At 49.2% G+C, this 15294-nt stretch overlaps 1 protein-coding gene across 1 annotated transcript in view; it reads right to left on the bottom strand.

Moving 5' to 3' along the window:
- Window positions 1–546: 546 nt before the first annotated feature.
- The window catches only part of LOC120941695 (fish-egg lectin-like), a 41571-nt gene continuing 26823 nt past the window's right edge, over window positions 547–15294 (bottom strand). The window contains exon 4 of the mRNA XM_040355251.1: window positions 547–835. Within this exon, the coding sequence (XP_040211185.1) occupies window positions 688–835 (148 nt within the window). The 3' untranslated portion in view covers window positions 547–687. The remainder of the gene's footprint in view (window positions 836–15294) is intronic.

Below are 15294 nucleotides of genomic sequence, written 5' to 3' on the forward strand. Positions count from 1 at the left end.
GTGGGGGACATGGCTGCATCTGTGGGGGACATGGCTTCATCTGTGGGGGACATGGCTTCATCTGTGGGGGACATGGCTTCATCTGTGGGGGACATGGCTTCATCTGTGGGGGACATGGCTGCATATGTGGGGGGACATGGCTGCATCTGTGGGGGACATGGCTGCATCGGTGGGGGACATGGCTGCATCTGTGGGGGACATGGCTTCATCTGTGGGGGACATGGCTTCATCTGTGGGGGACATGGCTGCATATAGGGGGACATGGCTGCATCTGTGGGGGGACAGTACTTGAAAAAAAGTATCGGTACTTGTACTCGGTCCTAAAAAAGTGGTATCGGGACAACCCTAGTGTGTATGCAAGGCAAGCTTGAACGGAATTCCGTCGGAAAAGTCCACCGGAGTTTATCCCGACGTAAATTCCGATCATGTGCACGGGGCATAAGTGATAAAACAACATTCCTCTGACAATGACAAAATGACAATTTTAGAGGGAAAAATTTTTTATTTGCACTGAAACATTTCTGATGCAAGATATATAAACGTGCGATGGACTGGAAGTCCCGCCTACCATCGGATGCTTTTAGTGGCGACGCAAAACATCGCAGGGATACAAATATAACCAAAAACACCGATCGGCACCTGGACTCTGATCACACTTTACATTGCCCTGCTTGCGGCATAGAAAGATCATTTAGTGACGGCGCACCGAATGATGTCATCGGTCGGGGTGATGAGCCACAGATAGCGGTCGGCGTAAGTGAGGTGTTTGGAATTGTAGCCGAGATCCAGCTGGGTCCAGGATGTTCCCGTCGGGTTCATGGCATTGATTCCATTCCTGAAACAAAAATCATTCAGCAATACAACATAAATAATATTAACCACTTATCCTCCTCCGGATTCACATACATCGGCGCATATTTATGCCGGCGTAGCGTATCTTTTTTTTAGGCTACGCCGACGCAGCGCAGAGAGGCAAGCACCGAATTCACAAAGCACTCGCTCCCCCTCGCTTTTAAATCTACGCTGGGTTCCCTCTGCGTAAGCCGTCGTAAGTGGGCGTGAGCCATGCTAATGAGGCGTGTGACCCCATGCAAATGATGGGCCAAGCGCCATAGAAGTACTTAAAAACGAATGGCGCATGCGCAGTCCCGTGGACGCATCCCAGTGCGCATGCTTAGAATCACGTCGGATCTAGTGTTGCTCACGAATATTCGGATTGCGAATATTCGGCTTGAATATGGCATATTCGAGTATTCGCGAATATCTCGAATTTCGCGGTCAATATTCGCTATTCCGAATATTCGGATTTTTTCAATTTTATTTTTAGAACAGATCACATCCTAGTGATCTCCATCGACGTCTAAAAGCATTGCTGGTATGATTAGAGACCTTGGGCCGAGTAGCTGAAGCGATCATTTTATCTTGCCGAATATTCGCAATGCGAATATTCGGCAATAGGAATATTGCGCGATTATTTTCTCCGCCCTTCTTTTGCATCAGAGCCAATCAGAGTGCTCCTACCGCAGTTGTCGAAATTCCGCAATCAATTTCGCATTCGCATTTTGCGAAATTTCGATAAAATATCACGAATATTCTGAGCCAATCAGAGGGCTCCTACCGCAGTTGTCGAAATTCCGCAATAAATATCGCATTCGCATTTTGCGAAATTTCGATAAAATATCACGAATATTCTGAGCCAATCAGAGGGCTCCTACCGCAGTTGTCGAAATTTCGCAATTATTTTCGCATTCGCAATAGCGAAATTTCCCAAACATTTCATTTCGATAAAATATCACGAATATTCGAATTTAGCGGATATTTCTCGAATATTCGGCTATATATTCGTGATATATCGCGAAATCGAATATGGCGTATTCTGCTCAACACTAGTCGGATCAACTGCCTAAGGCTGCATTCACACCTGAGCGTAGGTCGTTCGGTCGTTTTTTTCCGGCGTTTTGTCGCGCGCATTCATGCTTATTTGCGCGTTTGCATACAGCGTCGTCCGACGTTTTTGTACTTCGACGTTTTTTTTTTTTAGCCAATAGGAAAAACTATCATCTTTTCATCACTTGTTGCTATGTTGGTAGATTTTTTTTTATCTTCTGCCTGGGTGAAATGTTCTATTGATTAAAGCGACGAAACGCCCGTAGCAAACGCTCGTTGTCACGCTAGTCGCTTGAATCAAGCGTTTCCATTACTTTCTATGGGAAATGGAAACGCTCTAAAACGACCAAACCGCCCAATTCGCGCGACAAAAAAGGGTCCGGAACTTGTTTGAGCGTCAGGTGTTTTGGAGTGGAGATGTGAACCGTCTCCATAGGGAATAATGTATTTTTTCCCCTCTAGCGTCAGGTGTGACTGCAGCCTAAGGCGTTTTTACGCCTGAAGCGCACTGCTCACAAACGCCAGAGGGGAGAATTAACATTATTCCCTATGGTGACTGTTCACACCTGAACGCCCAAACGTCTGTCGCGCGAAGCTCAAACAAGTCCCGGAGCTTTTTTTGTCGCGCGTATCGTGCGGTTTGGGCGTATTTGAGCGTTTTTTTTTTCCATAGAAAGTAATGGGAAACGCGCGAATTGAGTGTATCGCGCGACAACGGGCGTTTGCTACGGGCGTTTCGTCGCTTTAATAAATAGAACTTGTCGCCCATGCAGAAGATTAAAAAAATCTACCAACATAGCAACAAGTGATGAAAAAATGGTAATTTTTCCTATTGGCTAAAATAAAAAACGGCGAAGTACAAAAACGTTGCACGACGCTGTATGCAAACGCGCAAATACGCGCGACAAAACGCCAGAAAAAAACGCCCAAAAAAATGACCGAACGACCGACGCTCAGGTGTGAATGCAGCCTAAGATACGTCGAATCACTGCCTACGACGTGAACGTAACCTACGCCCAGCCCTATTCACGTACTACGTAAACAACGTAAAATACAACGGCTTGTGTTCCCTGGACCATACCTTAGCATGGGTTGCGCCTCCTGTATGGGGAATAACTTTACGCCGGACGTACGACTTACGCAAACCGCGTATATTATGCGCCAGGCGCAAGTACGTTCGTGAATCGGCGTATCTCCCTCATTTCCATATTTGAATAGGAAATCAATGGGAGCGCCACTTGCAGCCAGTGTAAATATGCGCCCACCGTACGCCGGCGTAGGGAAGTTACGTCGGTCGGATGAAGCCTATTTTAGGCGTATCTTAGTTCTGTGAGCATGGCGCACAGATACGACGGTGCATATTTACACTTACGCAGCGTATCTCGAGATACGTCGGCATAAGTGCTTTGTGAATCCGGGCCTATATATCCAGGCCAATTCTGACACTTCACTCCTACATGTAGAAAGCTACCTTTTATTTGCTAGAAAATGACTCAGAACCCCCAAACTCTCTCTCTCCCTCTCCCTCCCCCTCTCTCTCTCCCCCTCCCTCTCCCCCCCTCCCTCCCCTCTCTCTCTCTCCCTCCCTCCTCTCTCTCTCTCTCCCTCCCCCCTCTCTCTCTCCCCCTCCCTCCCCTCTCTCTCTCTCCCTCCCTCCTCTCTCTCTCTCCCCCCTCTCTCTCTCCCTCTCCCTCCCCTCTCTCTCTCTCTCCTCCCTCCCTCCCTCCCTCTCTCTCTCTCTCTCTCTCCCCCTCCCTCCCCTCTCTCTCTCTCTCTCTCTCCCTCCCTCCCTCCCCCTTTCTCTCTCTCTCTCCCTCTCCCTCACCCTCTCTCTCTCTATCTCCCCCCCTCTCTCTCTCTCCCTCTCTCCCTCTCTCTCTCTCTCACTCTCCCTCCCTCTGTCTTTCTCTCCCTCTCTCTCTCGCTCTCTCTCCCTCCCCCTCTCTCTCTCTCCCTCTCCCCCTCTCTCTTCCTCTCCCTCCCCACTCTCTCTCTCTCTCCCTCTCCCTCCCCCCTCTCTCTCTCTCTCCCTCCCTCCCCCTCCCTCCCCTCTCTCTCTCCCTCCCCTCTCTCTCTCTCCCCCCCTCTCTCTCTCTCCCCCCCCTCTCTCTCTCCCTCCTCTCTCTCTCTCCCTCTCCCTCTCCTCTCTCTCTCTCTCTCCCTCCCTCCCTCCCCCCTCTGTCTCTCTCCCTCTATCCCTCGCTCTCTCTCTCTCCCTCCCCCCTCTGTCTCTCTCTCCCCCTCCCTCCCCTCTCTCTCTCCCCTCTCTCTCTCTCCCTCCCTCCCCTCTCTCTCTCTTCCTCTCCCTCCCTCCCCCCTCTGTCTCTCCCTCTCCCTCCTCTTTCTCTCTTCTCTCTCTCTTCCTCTCCCTCCCCTGGACGCCATTTGATGGCGTGCGGGTTTAAAGTGGTTAAAGAGGACCTGTCATGCTTTTTTTCTATTACAAGAGATGTTTACCATCCTTGTAATAGGAATAAAAGTGACCCAAAAAAATAATAATAATTTAAAACCGTCTGTCATGGACCTGAACGGCCGCTCCATGCATCGCTATGGAGCGTCGGATGCAGTGGCGGCCCGTCCATAGAGGGCGCCCGGGCGCCGCCCCCCCCCCTCCCCCAGTCAGTAAAAAAAAATGTCCCTTTTAAGGAAAAAAAAATTCAAAAAAGGTCCTTAGGTGCACTGTGTCCGGGCGCCGGGCACAGTGAAGTGTGGGTAGCGCCACGTCTGTGCAATCACGGGATTGCAGACGAGGCACTACATTGGCAGCAAAAAAATGCCTTTGTGGCGTTCTCCATCGCGCCACTTGCTTCCGGCGCGATGGACTGTATTGTTATGGGCTCGGCGGGTGCACACTTTCTGTGTACACCCGCACGTCTCTGTGCTAGTCCCGACGGCTTATTCAAATGTTTTTTTGAATTTATTTAATTGGTGGAAATAGCAGCAGGAAGGGAAATCCCACCCCCCCCCCCATGCTTATTCAAATGTTTTTGTTTTTATTTAATTCGTAGAAATAGCGGCAGGAATGGAACCCCTTCCCCCCCCCCCGCTTATTCAATTGTTTATTATATTTAATTGGTGGAAATAGCGACTTGGGACTGGAAAGTTGCAGGATAAGTCGGACCCGATGAGAACCGTTCATATCTGTGCAACTTCAAGTCACAGCGACTTCGAAGTAGTCGGTGCATTACTTTTGTCCCACTTTGATGTGACTTGAGGTCCATAGACCTCCAGAATACACAGGCATTGCTTCTAGTCGCTGCAAAATCGCAGCAAAAAGTTGTGGCAGAATCTTGCGACTTTCAGGCTAACGCAGTCTGAAAGTTTGATGCGACTTAAAGCAATGCCTGTGTATTCTGGAGGTCTATGGACCTGAAGTCGCATCAAAGTGGGACAAAAGTAATGCAGGGACTACTTCGAAGTCGCTGTGACCTGAAGTCGCACAGATATGAGCGGTTCTCATTGGAAATCATGGGGTACGACTTGTCATGCAACGTTGAAGTCCCAAGTCGCAGGACAAGTAATGCAGTATGTCCGCAGTCTCTGGTAATCTCGTGCAGTATGTGCGCAGTCTCTGGTAATCTCGTGCAGTATGTCGGCAGTCTCTGGTAATCTTGTGCAGTATGTCGGCAGTCTCTGGTAATCTCGTGCAGTATGTCGGCAGTCTCTGGTAATCTCGTGCAGTATGTCCGCAGTCTCTGGTAATCTTGTGCAGTATGTCCGCAGTCTCTGGTAATCTTGTGCAGTATGTCCGCAGTCTCTGGTAATCTCATGCAGTATGTCCGCAGTCTCTGGTAATCTCGTGCAGTATGTCCGCAGTCTCTGGTAATCTTGTGCAGTATGTCCGCAGTCTCTGGTAATCTTGTGCAATATGTCTGCAGTCTCTGGTAATCTCGTGCAGTATGTCCGCAGTCTCTGGTAATTTTGTGCAGTATGTCCGCAGTCTCTGGTAATCTTGTGCAATATGTCTGCAGTCTCTGGTAATCTCGTGCAGTATGTCCGCAGTCTCTGGTAATCTTGTGCAGTATGTCCGCAGTCTCTGGTAATCTTGTGCAATATGTCTGCAGTCTTTGGTAATCTCGTGCAGTATGTCCGCAGTCTCTGGTAATCTCGTGCAGTATGTCCGCAGTCTCTGGTAATCTCGTGCAGTGTGTCCGCAGTCTCTGGTAATCTCGTGCAATATGTCCGCAGTCTCTGGTAATCTTGCGCAGTATGTCCGCAGTCTCTGGTAATCTTGTGTAGTATGTCCGCAGTCTCTGGTAATCTCATGCAGTATGTCGGCAGTCTCTGGTAATCTTGTGCAGTATGTCCGCAGTCTCTGGTAATCTCCTGCAATAAGTCCGCAGTCTCTGGTAATCTTGTGTAGTATGTCCGCAGTCTCTGGTAATCTCCTGCAGTATGTCCGCAGTCTCTGGTAATCTTGTGCAGTATGTCCGCAGTCTCTGGTAATCTTGTGCGGTATGTCCGCAGTCTCTGGTAATCTTGTGCAGTATGTCCGCAGTCTCTGGTAATCTTGTGCAGTATGTCCGCAGTCTCTGGTAATCTCGTGCAGTATGTCCGCAGTCTCTGATAATCTCGTGCAGTATGTCCGCAGTCTCTGGTAATCTCGTGCAGTATGTCCGCAGTCTCTGGTAATCTCGTGCAGTATGTCCGCAGTCTCTGGTAATCTCGTGCAGTCAGGGCCGGAGCTACCACTAGGCGAAGTAAGCAGCCGCTTGGAGCGCACTACCACCTAGGGCGCAACCACAGCCCCTGTTCTGTGTGAGCTCGGCTCTCCTCTCCTGAGCGCTCGTTGTGCGCCGCCACCACTAATCCCTCATGTGTCCCGATGAGCGCCCCGCTGCACTGTTACATCTTCTAGACCGGTCACACAGCGCTGCTCCGGGACTCCTTTGCTCTAGCCTGTCCCTCTGGTGCAGCGCTGTGTGACTGTGTGTGCAGCGGAGGGGCGGGGGTCAATAGAGATGGGAGCCCGGAGCATTGAGAGAAGCAGCTGACCTCCGTGGAGCGGGAGGATGGCGCTGGCCTGGTCTCGGCGGGGACACTGTGGAGCGGGAGGATGGCGCTAGCCTGGCCCCTGAGCAGAGACTGGATGATGGTCGATGACGATGAAGCCACAAACAGCCGAGGTAGGAGGAGGACGGATCCCTTCCGAACTACATTACGCTCTATGTGGAGTGCCGAGTGGGGGTGCTGTCTGTGTGGTGTGTGTGAGAGTCAGGTGGGCCAGTCACAGTGTATGTGTCAGGTAAGGGGGGGGCAGTGTGTCAGGTAAGGGGGGTCAGTGTGTCAGGTAAGGGGGGGTCAGTGTGTCAGGTAAGGGGGGTCAGTGTGTCAGGTAAGGGGGGGTCAGTGTGTCAGGTAAGGGGGGGTCAGTGTGTCAGGTAAGGGGGGGGTCAGTGTGTCAGGTAAGGGGGGGGTCAGTGTGTCAGGTAAGGGGGGTCAGTGTGTCAGGTAAGGGGGGGGTCAGTGTGCCAGGTAAGGGGGGGGTCAGTGTGTCAGGTAAGGGGGGGTCAGTGTGTCAGGTAAGGGGGGGTCAGTGTGTCAGGTAAGGGGGGTCAGTGTGTCAGGTAAGGGGGGGGTCAGTGTGTCAGGTAAGGGGGGGGGTCAGTGTGTCAGGTAAGGGGGGTCAGTGTGTCAGGTAAGGGGGGTCAGTGTGTCAGGTAAGGGGGGTCAGTGTGTCAGGTAAGGGGGGGAGTCAGTGTGTCAGGTAAGGGGGGGGTCAGTGTGTCAGGTAAGGGGGGGGTCAGTGTGTCAGGTAAGGGGGGTCAGTGTGTCAGGTAAGGGGTTTCAGTGTGTCAGGTAAGGGGGGGGGGTCAGTGTGTCAGGTAAGGGGGGTCAGTGTGTCAGGTAAGGGGGGGTCAGTGTGTCAGGTAAGGGGGGGTCAGTGTGTCAGGTAAGGGGGGGGTCAGTGTGTCAGGTAAGGGGGGTCAGTGTGTCAGGTAAGGGGGGTCAGTGTGTCAGGTAAGGGGGGTCAGTGTGTCAGGTAAGGGGGGGTCAGTGTGTCAGGTAAGGGGGGGTCAGTGTGTCAGGTAAGGGGGGGGGGTCAGTGTGTCAGGTAAGGGGGGGTCAGTGTGTCAGGTACGGGGGGGGTCAGTGTGTCAGGTACGGGGGGGGTCAGTGTGTCAGGTAAGGGGGGTCAGTGTGTCAGGTAAGGGGGGTCAGTGTATGTGTCAGGTAAGGGGGGTCAGTGTATGTGTCAGGTAAGGGGGGTCAGTGTATGTGTCAGGTAAGGGGTGTCAGTGTGTCAGGTGAGGGGTGGTCAGTGTGTCAGGTGAGGGGGGTCAGATAAGGGGGGTGTCAGATAGGTCACATGTGTTGCAAGGGCAGGGTAAAGTGATGTCAGGGGCGCAGCGGGGAGAGGGGGGGGGCGCAAAATTAGGATTCGCCTAGGGTGTCAAAGATCCTTGCACCGGCCCTGCGTGCAGTATGTCCGCAGTCTCTGGTAATCTCATGCAGTATTAATAGGTATTTACTAGTTTTTTTACCACTTAAAGACCGCCTCCTGCACATATACGTCGGCAGAATGGCACGGCTGGGCACATGTACGTACAGGTACGTCCTGTACTAGTACCCAGCCGTGGGACGCGGGCGTGCGCCCGCGGCGCGCGCCCGTGACCCGGTCCGAAGCTCTGTGACCGGGACCGCGGGACCAGCAGACCCGATCGCCGCTGGAGACCCGTGATCGGTCCCCCGGAGCTGAAGAACGGGGAGAGGTGTGTGTAAACACGGCTTCCCCGTTCTTCACTGTGGCGGCTTCATCGATTGTGTCATCCCTTTTATAGGGGGACACAATCGATGACGTCACACCTACAGCCACACCCCCCTACAGTTGTAAACACACTTCAGGGAACACATAACCCCATCAGCGCCCCCTTGTGGTTAACTCCCAAACTGCAACTGGCATTTTCACAGTAATCAGTGCATTTTAAATGCATTTTTTGCTGTGAAAATGACAATGGTCCCAAAAATGTGTTAAAATTGTCCGAAGTGTCCGCCATAATGTCGCAGTCATGAAAAAAAATCGCTGATCGCCGCCATTAGTAGTAAAAAAATAATAATAATAAAAATGCAATAAAACTATCCCCTATTTTGTAAAGGCTATAAATTTTGCGCAAACCAACCGATAAACGCTTATTGCGATTTTTTTTACCAAAAAGTAGAAGAATACGTATCGGTCTAAACTGAGGAAAAAAAATGTTTTTTATATATTGTTGGGGGATATGTATTATAGCAAAAAGTAAAAAATATTGAATTTTTTTCAGAATTGTCGCTCTATTTTTGCTTATAGCGCAAAAAATAAAAACCGCAGAGGTGATCAAATACCACCAAAAGAAAGCTCTATTTGTGGGGGGGAAAAAGACGCCAATTTTGTTTGGGAGCCACGTCGCACGACTGCGCAATTGTCAGTTAAAGCGACGCAGTGCCGAATCGCAAAAAAGGGGCAAGGTCTTTTAGCTGCATTTTGGTCCGGGTCTTAAGTGGTTAACAGAATCTCTACACTATTCTGTACCTTGCAGACATTCATTTTAGGCAAAAAAAAAATGTTCCTTTACAACTCCTTTAAAGACCTTGCCAGTTTTTCAGATTCGGTGTTTACTAGATTAAAACAGTTTTGTGTTTTTTTTGCTAGAAAATTACTTAAAACCCCCAAACATTATATATTATATATATATATATATATATATATATATATTTATTTATTTTTTTCTAACACTCTAGGGAATAAAATGGCGGTCATTGCAATTATTTTCTTGCACTGTATTTGCGCAATAATTTTTCAAACGCCTTTTTTTTGGAAAAAAATTGTTTCGTGAATTAAAAAAACAACAAAACAGTAAACTTAGCCCAATTTTTTTGTAAAATATGAAAGATGAAGTTACGCCGAGTAAATGGATACCTAACATGTCACGCTTTAAAATTGCGCACACTCAAGGAATGGCGCCAAACTTCAGTACTCAAAAATCTCCATAGGCGACGCTTTGAACATTTTTACAGGTTACCAGTTTAGATTTACAGAGGAGATCTAGTGCTAGAATTGTTGCTGGCATGCTAACGCACGCGGCGATACCACATGTGTGGCTTAAACGGCGTTTACATAGGTCGATGGGACTTGCGCGTGCGTTCGATTCTGCGCGCGAGCTACGGGGGACAGGGTTTTTTTTTTTTTTATTGTTTTTTTTATTTTATTTTTTTACTTTATTTATTTTTTTACACTTTTAAATTTTTTTTTTTTTATCACTTTTATTCCTATTACAAGTAATGTAAACATCCCTTGTAATAGGAAATGTGTGTGACAGGTCCTCTTTATGGAGAGATGCGGAGTGGTCAATAAGACCTCCCCCTCCCCCACATCTCTCCTCCAGGCTGGAAAGCATGAGATCGGTCAAAAAAATGTCACCGATCTCATGATCAGTGTTGCTCACTAGCCGCAATCGCGGGTTTGTTTACTTACCGGGCGTGACGTCATCACATCGCGCCCAGGTCCTCCGACGGTCATAGAGATGACTGGTGACCATCTGGTCACCAGTCATCTCTATGCTTCCTGCCTGCGCCAGACAATTCCTTCTCCGGGCCCCCGATGGCACAGGAGAGCCCGGAGAAGCACCGGATGGCGGCGGGAGGGGGGGGGATGTCCCCTCCCGTCGCCTAGAAGAAGCATCAAGTGGCAGAACCGCCGCTATGATCGTTCTTACGGTGTGCAGGGTCGCCGGCTGGATATCTGAATGATGCCTCTAGCTGCAGGCATCATTCAGATATCCCCCTGCAAACCCAGGACGTCATATGACGTCCACCCAGGATAGGAGATCCCCTCTGTGGACGTCATATGACGATGGGCCGGTATTGAAGTGGGTAAGAAGTGATGTTTTGACGTCACTTCCGCCCTGCTATGCTATGGAGACGGGTGGGGGCCATCTTGCCCTCACTCGCATCCACAGCAAGCAGGAGACAGCCCCCCCCCCCCCGCCAATAACAGTGATCTCGCGGCGAATCCGTTCAAAGACCACCGTTATCGTTTAGAGGACACCTCACTAGGGATGAGCCGAACACCCCCCTGTTCGGTTCGCACCAGAACTTGCGAACACACCAAATGTTTGTGTGAACTTTAGAACCCTATTAAAGTCTATGGGACTCGAACATTTGAAATCTAAAGTGCTAATTTTAAAGGCTAATATGCAAGTTATTGTCCTAAAAAGTGTTTGGGGACCCGGGTCCTGTCCCAGGAAACATGTATCAATGCAAAAAAAAGCCCTGGTCCCGCGTTTTTTTTACAGCTCAAAAACGCCTATGCCATTTGCAGCTCAAAAACGCCTATGTGGGCATGATGCCATAGAATAACATGGACAGGCGTTTTTAAGCTGTAAAAAAACGCTCAGAAAAGTGGCTGTAAAAACGCCAGTGGAAATGAAGCCTAAAAGTGAAAAATTCCTTTAAATTTCGTACCTAGGTGGGGGGGGGGGTGTGTAAAGTCAGCATGTGAAATAGCGCATGTTTCCCGTACATAGAACTGTCCCTGCACAAAGTGTCATTTCTGAAAGGAAAAAAAGTCTTTTAAAACCGGACTTGCGGCTATAATGAATTGTTGGCTCTGGCAATTCAGAGAGAATTCATTCATAAAAAAAAAAAAAAATAGCGTGGGGGTCCCCCCAAAGTCCATTACCAGGCCCTTCAGGTCTGGAATGGATATTGAGGGGAACCCCGCCGTCAATTAAAAAAAAATTATGTGGGGCTCCCCCCAAATATCCATTCCAGACCCTTATTTATTTTTTAAAATGCTTATAAAACACAGCGCAGTCTTACACACGTGCCTCGATGTGCTGGCGGGATAAAAACAGAACAGAAAAGGGGCAAAAACTACATCGACCGAACAAGTGACAATAAAACAATAACAATCAGCGAACAAGAAAATATAAAACATACAAAGTTAAATATATAAAATTTAGAGCTATAAGAATACTTATTATTTAAGTCACCCCGAAAGCCTGGATATACAGTATAGCCATGTTTTTAACAATCGCCTAAACTTTAGGAGATAATTTTCCAGTCTTATATGAAGGGGCAAGAAGTTCCAGAACTGAGCTCCTTGAACTTCCAGGGTCCTCCCACCGCATTTGTTTTTAGCAAATTTGGGGATGTTCAACAAAGCCAAATTCTCAGACCGCAGCGATCTGGTAGGCACATGTCTGATGAATTTTTCTCTGAGATAGCCCGGTCCAAAACCATGGATGGCCTTATGCACAAGACACCCCATCTTAAACTGAGCCCGTTGTGCCACGGGCAGCCAGTGTAAGGCTTGTAGGGATGGAGTGATGTGATCGTACCGGCCCACGCCCATGAGTAACCTGGCAGCCGCATTCTGCACCAGCTGAAGCTTGTGCAAGATGTTCTTAGACACACCCATATACAGGGCATTGCAATAATCAAGTCGACTACCAACCATTGCATTGACCATAGAGATTTTGTCAGAGTCCTCGATAAAGCAAAACGTAGATCTCAAGAGTCTCAAGTGGAAGTGGCATACACTTACCACTTGATTCACCTGGCTACGCAATGCCAACTTAGAATCAAGGATAACCCCCAGGTCCCTGACCTTAGAGACTGGTACCGGACTCGGTTTAAAGGAGTCTGGCCAGTCGGGCATCTTACTAGGGCAATCATGGTTACTGAAGATCATAGTTTCAGTTTTGGAGCCATTAAGCTTGAGGTAATTGGCTCCCATCCAGGTTCTAATCTCCTCCAAACAAGAGACAAGATCCACTTGCCTCTCGTTGGTCCTGGGAAGGCGGAAGTATATCTGGGTATCGTCTGCGTAGACGTGGAAGAGAAGGTTATGGCGGCGTATGATGTACAACAATGGTCTCATGTAGATGTTAAACAGGATGGGCGATAATGCCGAACCCTGAGGGACCCCACAGGAGAGAGAACTATCAGCAGAGTAATACGGTCCCAATCTTACCCGCTGAACTCTCTCCTGCAGAAAAGAGGCCATCCATGCCAAAGCAGTACCATCAGTGCCAGCCACAGTCCCTAATCTTTCCAACAGTCTGGTATGATCAATGGTGTCAAAGGCTGCAGACAGATCCAGAAGTACTAAGGCCGAGGTGTCATTCCTATCCAAGGACCAGAGGAGATCATCCTGGACTTTAACCAAGGCCGTTTTAGGGCCTCTACCAGGTCGGAATCCTGACTGGAGGTCATCAAAGATGTTGTTAGATTCCAAGTGAGGCTGATACTGCCATACCGCTGCTCTTTCCATGATCTTAGCAAGGAACGGTAAGGTGGAAATGGGTCGATTGTTACTGAGCACGGAGCGTGGCAAGTTAGAATTCTTCAGGTCTGGTGTGGATTTTAAGGGGAACTACACCCCAAATTTAAAAACAAATGGCGTTGAGTTCCCCCAAAAATTCACACCAGACCCCTTATCCGAGCACGTTAACCTGGCTGGCCGCAGAAAAGAGGGGGGGACAGAGTGCACCCCCCCTCTCCTTAACCGTACCAGGCCACATGCCCTCAACATGGGGAAGATGTCCCCATGTTGATGGGGACAAGGGCCTCATCCCCACAACCCTTGCCCGGTGGTTGTGGGGGTCTGCTGGCGGGGGGCTTATCAGAATCTGGAAGACCCCTTTAACAAAGGGGACCCCCAGATCCTGCCCCCCCATGTGAATTGTTAATGGGGTACATTGTACCCCTACCATTTCACGAAGGAAGTGTAAATAGTTTGAAAAAACACACACACACACCGTAGAAAAAAGTCCTTTATTAATAAAAAATAAATAAATAAATACAGCGGTGATAATCCACTCTCGGTCCGGCTTCCTGCTCCAATGTTGTCTGTATCCAGCGACGGGTCCAGCGATGAGAAGATCCATCCATCCAGAGCGCAGCATCGCCGACCTCCTCTCACCGCTGGACACAGCCCAGCGAATGACGCGGCTGAAGCTGTGACACACCCTCTGACGCACCCTCTGCTACGTCACTGGGGAAGCCCAGGAAGGGGGAAGACTGGGCTTACCCAGTGACGTAGCAGAGGGTGCGTCAGAGGGGGTGGGGTCACGTGACGGGTGGCCCCGCCTCCCCTATATAAGAAATGTCACAGCTTCAGTCGTGTCATTCGCTGGGCTGTGTCCAGCGGTGAGAGGAGGTCAGCGATGCTGCGCTCTGGATGGATGGATCTTCTCATCGCTGGACCGGAGATCACCCGCACCCGTCGCTGGATACAGACAACGTTGGAGCAGGAAGCCGGGAACGAGTGGATTATCACCGCTGTTTTTTTTTTTTCGTTTTTTTTTATTAATAAAGGACTTTTTTCTAGGTGTGTGTGTGTGTTATTTCAAACTATTTACACTTCCTTCGTGAAATGGTAGGGGTACAATGTACCCCATTACCAATTCACATAGGGGGGGCAGGATCTGGGGGTCCCCTTTGTTAAAGGGGTCTTCCAGATTCTGATAAGCCCCCCGGCCGCAGACCCCCACAACCACCGGGCAAGGGTTGTGGGGATGAGGCCCTTGTCCCCATCAACATGGGGATATCCTCCCCATGTTGAGGGCATGTGGCCTGGTATGGTTCAGGAGAGGGGGGGCGCACTCTGTCCCCCCCCCTCCTTTCTGCGGCTGGCCAGGTTAACGTGCTTGGATAAGGTTTCTGGTGTGAATTTTTGGGGGAACTCCACGCCATTTTTTTTTTAAATTTGGGGTGGAGTTCCCCTTAAAATCCACACCAGACCTGAAGGGTCTGGAATGGATATTTAGGGGGGAGCCCCACGTAATTTTTTTTTAATTGATGGCGGGGTTCCCCTTAATATCCATACCAGACCCTTCAGGTCTGGTAATTGAATTTGGGGGGACCCCCAAGCTATTTTTTTTTTATGAATGAATTTGCTCTGAATTGCCAGAGCCGACAATTCATTATAGCCGCAAGTCCGGTTTTAAAAGACTTTTTTTCTTTCAGAAATGACACTTTGTGCAGGGACAGTTCTATGTACGGGAAACATGCGCTATTTCACATGCTGACTTTACACCCCCCCCCCCCCCCCCCCCCCCCTAGGTACGAAATTTAAAGGAATATTTCACTTTTATTGTTTCACTTTTAGCATTATTAAATTCACTGCTCCCAAAAAAACAGACGTTTTTAAAACTTTTTTTTGCATTGATACATGTTTCCTGGGGCAGGACCCGGGTCCCCAAAAACTTTTTAGGACAATAACTGTCATATTAGCCTTTAAAATTAGCACTTTAGATTTCTCCCATAGACTTTAACAGGGTGTTCCGCAGCTTTTCGAATTTGCCGCGAACACCCCTAATTGTTCGTTGTTCGCCGAACAGGCAATGTTCGAGTCGAACATGAGTTTGACTCGAACTCGAAGCTCATCCCTACCCCTCACTGAAAATATGTATATCTTGGTTG

This window comes from Rana temporaria, chromosome 5 (assembly GCF_905171775.1).
Source record: "Rana temporaria chromosome 5, aRanTem1.1, whole genome shotgun sequence".
Taxonomy (NCBI): domain Eukaryota; kingdom Metazoa; phylum Chordata; class Amphibia; order Anura; family Ranidae; genus Rana; species Rana temporaria.